Source organism: Manacus candei, unplaced genomic scaffold (assembly GCF_025592945.1).
Source record: "Manacus candei isolate 608988 ecotype Guabito, Panama unplaced genomic scaffold, ASM2559294v1 h1tg000013l, whole genome shotgun sequence".
NCBI lineage: Eukaryota > Metazoa > Chordata > Aves > Passeriformes > Pipridae > Manacus > Manacus candei.
The window spans coordinates 10,164,605-10,171,741 of NW_026138061.1; the positions used below are offsets into that span (position 1 = coordinate 10,164,605).

Sequence of the window (7,137 nt, forward strand, 5' to 3'; positions counted from 1 at the left end):
AACCACAGAATATGCTGAGCTGGAAGGGAGCCACAAGGATCATTGAGTCCAACTCCTGGCCCTGCACAGGACCATCCCCAAGAGTCACACCATGTGCCTGAGAGTATCATCCAAATATTTCTTGAGCTCTGTCAGGCTTGATGCTGTCACCACTACCCTGGGGAGCCTGTTCCAGTGCCCAACCACCCTCTGTGTGAGGAACTTTTTCCTAATTTCCAACCTAAACCTCCCCTGACATAACTTCAGGTCATTCCCTCAGGTCCTATCACTAGTCACCACAGAGAGGAGATCAGTGCCTGCCCCTCTTCTTCCCCTCAGGAGGAGGTTGTAACTGCAATGAGGTCTCCCCTCAATCTCCTCTTCTCCAGGCTGAACAAACCAAGTGCCCTCAGCCACTCCTCACACAGCTTCCCATCAAGGCCCTTCCCCCTCCTCTGTAATGTCTTAATGTCTTTCTTATATTGTGGTGACCAAAACTGTCACGATATTCAATATTCATGTCAGACCTCAGCTTTTTGTGCTGACTCAGTGTTGGATCACCTGAAAATTGTCATTACTGAAGTTGGACTGTCAAGTTCTGAGGTGAGGCTTCAGAGCCCAGAGGAAGACAGAAAGGCAGGTGGCATTGTGGTCCATCCAGCTGGCAGGAATAGTGGCCTCACTCAGTAGCAATGGCCTTTTCCCCAACAGTGGCACATTCACAAGCAGACACTCTCCTTTCAGATATCAAATATGTTTGTAGTTTATGTAGGACAACACCTGCAGTGCCTTTTGTTTCCTGGTGGTCTGCAAAGTTGTGTTTTCTTTGATGTCCTCTAATATGCAATATGTTTGACCGATTAACCACAAGACTTTTCAAATACCTGTAAAACTGGTTGGTGCTTAAGTCCACTTAAACTAAATTCACAATCAGTCTTTCCTTTGTGAGCCTAGAAATTTTCTGTTGACTCCAGCAGGCATGAGGAGAACAGCATCTGCCTCTACATTTTTGTTTTTCCAACTCCATCACTGGCCACAAGAGACCTCTGATTTGTGAAACTTGGGGACCTGCAATTTTTTAAGCATTGCTCGTGACAACTGAAAACCAAAAAGCTGAATTTCATGTAAAGATAAATCAAGGCAGAAGTAAATAAAAAGGTGGCATCTAATCTTTTATTTTTACAGTAGCCGTAGATTGTAGATATATACTTTAAAGACAAGTTTGACTTTGCATAAAACAAGGTGAAGTGTTACAGTCATACCTTCAGTACAGTGAGACCATGGGTTTTACAGACTTTAGGTGATAGAGAATCTGCCATATCCTCAGGTGAACTCTCCAGCATTAAAAATATGCAGCTTATCTGTAGTCAGAACTTGTCCAGCTCGAGCTACCAGCCTGTGAAGTGTTATGCATTTGTATGTTAAATTAAGGAGCCCTCTGCCCTTATATATATTATTTCCCAGAATTTCTATTTGCAGCTTTTTTCACTCCCTGCTTTTACATTTCATTACTGCTCTGCTGCAAGAGTTCAAAGTTTCCAAATGAAAGTCCTGTGTGATTCCAGGGCACGATGCTCTCCTAGTCCAGGCTGTTTGCAGTATGGGACAGGGAAAGGGAAATGCAAGCAAAACTGCCATCAATACTGGACGGTAGCTTTAACAATTCCCTCCTCCCCCTCACCTCCAAGTATGGTTTATATCCATGTCTTTTCACCAGGGCCCTATATCCAAGCAGTTTGCCATTCTCTGATATTAACACTTGAAGTTTTAATGAGCACAGGCAAAGGAGGATGCTTAGCAACAATGCAGACAGTACAACAAATACAGGATAAGCAGTCTGAGATTAGGTTTTAATGCCATCTTAATGACAACACCAGGATCTACTTATTGCTCTGTGTAACTATGCCACTAACACAGATGCTGCAGTGAATATGCACTATTGGGGGTTTCCACCTTGGGAAGTGGGATTTTGGAAGCAATTGGGACAAAGGGAAAGGAAGAGATGACAGATTACATGGTGTCAGGACCTAATTTCTTCCGAGCAACATGTTCAGTCTGCTCAAGCAGTTTGATGGTAAGGTCAAAGCACCCTCACTTGCATTAATTTTACAGAATTTCTCTTGTTGCCAACAGACTGGAGAATTACAGCAGAGGTACTGGCACTGTTCATTGAAGATTACATTTTTGTGCATTCTTTAACCCCCTTTTTAGCTTCATTCACTCTCAGGAATGACAGGTATATTATTAAAAGATATGACTAGGTTTCAGAAATGGTGTTTCTGGTTTTTCAAGAGAGGATTAGTTAAGCAAAGCATGTGAAACCTGATCAACCAAAACCAAAAGTGAAAGCTTTGAGATGCCATAAACTCCCCAAACAAGCTAAAGTCAGCTTGCCTTTCAGGAATCACTGGTCAAGAAGCAGAAGAGAAACGTATCCAAAATTGGAAGTGGAACCTCAAGCCCAAACCCTGTGCAACGTAGAAGAAAACCAGCAAGATGGGATCTGAAGAGTCTGACATGGGACACAAGAAATTGTCCTTCTTACCACTTGTCTAAGGTGATGCCCTGGAAGGATTCAGTGTATTAGACAAAAGCCACTAAAAAGACCATAGTTACTAGAATTTAATTCCCACATGTGTCCAAAACCAGGGTGATAACCCTGTCTTTGCTTGTGCTGTTGGCACTGCCTTTAACCTCATGTCCATTACTAGGCAAGTTTTAGAAAAGCAGAATGACTGTACATATTGAAAGGGATGAGAGAAATGGAGAAACAACAGAAATAATGGGGAAATAAGACCTGTTGGAGTCCAGAGAATCAACAAGAATAATGTTGCCACCTTGATACAGCTTTTGCCTCATGCACAGTCCTAAATCTCCTCTGAAAAAAGCCAAACTGCAAAGGACTTGTGGTTCATTGTCCTGCTCCTTTATCTCCAATCCTTCATGCTGCCATAGAAAGAGCCAAGAGAGCAAGGTACCAGGGTCCCTTTACTCCTTTCTTTCCTATGTCACACATCTTAGAAATAATCAGCTGCAGGAAAACTGAACAAACTGGTGTGATGTAAGTGTGTGACCATTATTGCATGCACTGATTTATCTCTGTGTGATATCCTAATGATATACTGAATCTGGTTACTATGACACCAAAAAGTCACAGCTGGTTTGACAAATTCACAGAGGTCAGGGGCAGACACAGGGGCAGAGCAATCTCAAAATCACTTTGTTGTAAGCATATCTGGTGTTGTGCTTCTGTTATCCAGAAAAATTTCAGCATTGATTCAGATCCTGTGCTGATCTTTGCTATAAGGAGAAGCAAATAGACTGAACAAGAGAATTAATGGTCATGTATCAATGTCTCAAACCTTTTCTCTCTTCCTTTTTCTGCAAAGCCTATAAGAACACATTCAGCTCCCACCAGGCCTGACTCAATCCTTCTTCTTTCCAGGAAACATAAAAGTGCAGCTTTCTGTATATTGGCCAAAAGAGAACTAGGAAATGAAGGAGACAGAGGGCAAAGGGAATGAGAAGGTTTTGATGAGAAAATAATGAAACACAAATGTCAGAGGGAGTAGCGACAGAGAAAACACCCACGAAGAGGAGAGGAGTTGAGGAGAGGTGGGAGGAAAATGTTGATGATAAGAGGAAGAGAGAGCAAAATGAAACAGAAAGGAGTCTCAGCAAATTTCCATAATGTAACACTGATGAAGCCTTTTATGATTATAGACAGGGATTCTCAGAATGTTCCCTTGCAGGAAGTTTGCATACTTATATTTTAATAACTCTGAACACTTTCTCAGACTCAGTAAAAGTGGAAACTTTTCCTGTTAGTGCTGCATGCTCTAAATCTGGGTTACCCCTGTGCATCACCAAGCTCCAAGGAGCTGTATCACTGAGGTCTGCTCTGGGTGGACTGGCACATCAACTCCAGGTCCCTGCTGCCTCCAGAGAGTGTGACAGTCCTGTGCTGACACTGTTCTTCACGAGAAACAGGCTAAGAAATGCACTGTGTCCTGCCAAAGAAATGGAGACACCGCTTTCATGATACTTTGTGGGACCTGGACACAGGTTGTTTTTTATCCAGCACCAGGTGGAAGCCTGAGATGATTCAACATGTGTGTGATGTAAAACTCCTGGGAAAATTGTGAGATTCTGGGCTATCTGAAGCAAAGCCAAATCTACAAGTCAGTATGACCTTAAACACTTCCAGAAATCTCAGCTTGCACTTACTTTGAGTCCAGACTCAAGCACCAAGCCAGTGTGCAAACAGAGTAGGGATTATTGCTATTTGCATACCACCAGTTGTTTACCTGACTCTGTCCTCTCAGACTTTCTCGTTTTCTCAGACTGGATGTTTGGCTGCAACATTTCCTGAGATAAGTCTACCATAAATAACAAAAAAGATTACAGTTGTCCCTGGATGAGTTTTTGAAAGGTGTACACCACCGTGCAATACCAGTGTCAAAAAAAAAAAAAAAAAAGACTACCAGAGAAATCACCTCAGAGCAGAAGGGAAACTTTTGAGCTCCACAGAGTGATTTCACCAGAGTTTTCTGTCTGAAATACATTTTGCTTGTGCAGAATAAATCCATCTCAGCCACGTCAAGAGAACTGACACCAATGGTTTAGTCTCTCCGAATCCTATGAAGTGACAAGAAGTAGTCTCTGATCCCTTCAGGGCCTCTGCTGCAGACTTCAGGGGGAGGACTCTCCAGTGGATTCCCCTCAAAATTACATGAACAGTGGTTGTATCCCCAGTCCAGGTTCACCAGCTCCCCAAAGGCTGCTGGAAGGGACTGTAGCTGGTTGTTTCCCAACCAAAGTGTGCGCAGATTCCTTAAAACACAGACATCCTCAGGAAGGCTCTCCAGTGAGTTGAAAAGCAATAGCAATGTTTCCAGTTTCTCCAGATACCGAATGCTCGAGGGGATTGTAACTATTTTGTTGTCACTCACATCCAGAAAGGTGAGGCTCCTCAGCTGGCAGAGGGGTGCAGGCAGCTCAGTCAGGCTGTTGTTGGCCAGGTGGAGGCTGTGCAGCCTTTGAAGTGCCCCTATTTCTGCAGGCAGGGAGCTCAGGTGGTTGTTGCTCAGAGTGAGACTCTCCAAGCAACTCAAAGTGCCAATTTCAGCAGGGATTTTCTTCAAGTTGTTGGAGTCCACGTAGAGGCAGGTGAGGTTCCTCAGGCGGCTGATCTCCTGGGGGAGCAGCTCCATCCGGTACCTCAGGCAGCTCTCTCGTTCTGGGCTCATCTCCAGGACCTGCAGTTGGTCCAAGCCAAAGACCTGTGGGGGGACTGACACCAGCTCTCTGCCCGAGATCTTGAGCTTCTTCTTCCCTTTTTTACTTCGGATCATGCTCTGCGAGGTACCTCCAGAGTGGATCGGGACCCGGACAGGCACACTGGAGAGAGGTGACTGCATCCATGTCCCATCAGAACAGTGGCTGGTTGAACGGAGACAGTCAGTGACGATCCCTTGCATGTTCCACAGGAAACCTCTGAGGTTCTTGGGGATTCAAGATCCTCTGTCCGCTTTCCGCTCTGCCGAGCACGTTACCAACACACATGCAGAGTGTTTGGGTTGCCCAGGTACATCCCACTGAGTAAACACTTGGTGCTCTCACATGATCAGGTGTTTCCCTCCCAGCTCTGCAGTGTACACAAAACTCAGCTCCTGGGCTGTGATGTGGCCTCTCACGGCTGCAGCCAGTGAGCTGGTGGCACGTGTCTGTCAGTGTTCAGAAAATGAAACAGCAGTGCTCTGCCTCTGCTTTTCAGAAGGTGGGTTCAAATCTCCGCTTGTGTGTAGCTCTCCCCTTCTGGAAGCATCAAAGGTGCCACTGCTGAAGGTTTCACATTGGCTGGTCCCAAGGGATTGCAATGGAAACAGCAAGGTAGGATGGATAAGGCACTCCATAAATGGGACAAGAACATGGTAAACAGAACAAGAGCAAGACAGTCATAGCTGGTGGCCTAGGAACTGGGAACCATGAGAATATCCTGTCCTCAGGTCAGTTTGTGTCTTTAACATTCAGCAAACACAGTAAAGGATCAGTTTTGAAATCTGAAAGTCCTTCTCCCTCCTGTTTAATGCATGAACTCCTGCACCATGGAGATATTGTCTTTTTTGTGCTGCACTTGCTCTGGCATATTTAAAAACAATTTTTTATTCCTTGCTGTCATAGCTTTTATAGGAGATGTGTAAAATGCCAGGTTTATCTCAAGCCACTCAGCACAGTATGTGATGTAGAGAGCAGGGCATTTTCTGGAAGGAGAAAATTGTGGGTTTGAAGCCTCAGGCTGAGAAAGCCAACGTCTTTTACTTCATCCTCAAATCCTTAAGGCTTTCAGCTAAAAAATGTTTAGGATACCCATTTCAAACACTTCTCAAGGAGAGACATATCCACAGCATCCCTCAGGCTATCAGAGATAGAAGACAATGTGTTAGAGGTATGGTCTAAGCAGGTTTACCAAGTCAGGCCTTGTGAAGGTGGGAGCACAGCAGCTTTTCTCTCCCAGCCTGCTCAGTTCTGTCTCCTCAGCCCAGGATAGTCCTGAGTTTGCTAGAACTTGTGTCACAGGAGAGCGTGTGGCTGCACAGATGGGTGTTGAGCGTCAGTAGCTCTCTATTCAGACAATGCTGGCAAGAAGATTTGTAGATTATTGCTCAACTGTATGAACTTGCATTCTGGATTGTAGTGTGTTTTTTTTAATTGAGTTTCACCCTGAAACACAGATTTTTGGGTCTGGTACATAGCAGCTGTAACCCTTGACTTGGATTCAGAGTGCAAATACCAAAACCATACTGAAATCAAACCTGGAATTTCTTCCTGATAAATTTTCAGTATTTGTAAGAGAAAGCTGTCTCACATGCCTAGTATCCAGCAGTGTGTGAGGCTGTTTGGGCCTCCTGGGACAGAATCATGGAGTCACAGAATATGTTGGGTTGAAGGGACCTTAATTATCATCTACTTCCAACCCTTTTGCCATGGGCAGGGATGCCACCCACTAGATCAGGTTGCTCAGGGCCCCATCCAACTTGGCCTTGAACACTTACAGGGTAGATTTTACTCAAAAAAGATTCAGCAGAATTCATGAAAGTCTAATAATTTTTCAAAACCAAAAATGGGTACAATAACTTGGAAATATCCATACATCAG

At 44.4% G+C, this 7,137-nt stretch overlaps 1 protein-coding gene across 1 annotated transcript; it reads right to left on the minus strand.

Annotated features, from left to right (window-relative positions):
- Positions 1–4,601: 4,601 nt before the first annotated feature.
- On the minus strand, positions 4,602–5,459 carry LOC127467058 (leucine-rich repeat-containing protein 30-like). The gene has a single exon (XM_051778555.1). It carries the CDS (start codon positions 5,457–5,459, stop codon positions 4,602–4,604), a length of 858 nt encoding a protein of 285 aa, XP_051634515.1.
- Positions 5,460–7,137: the final 1,678 nt, after the last annotated feature.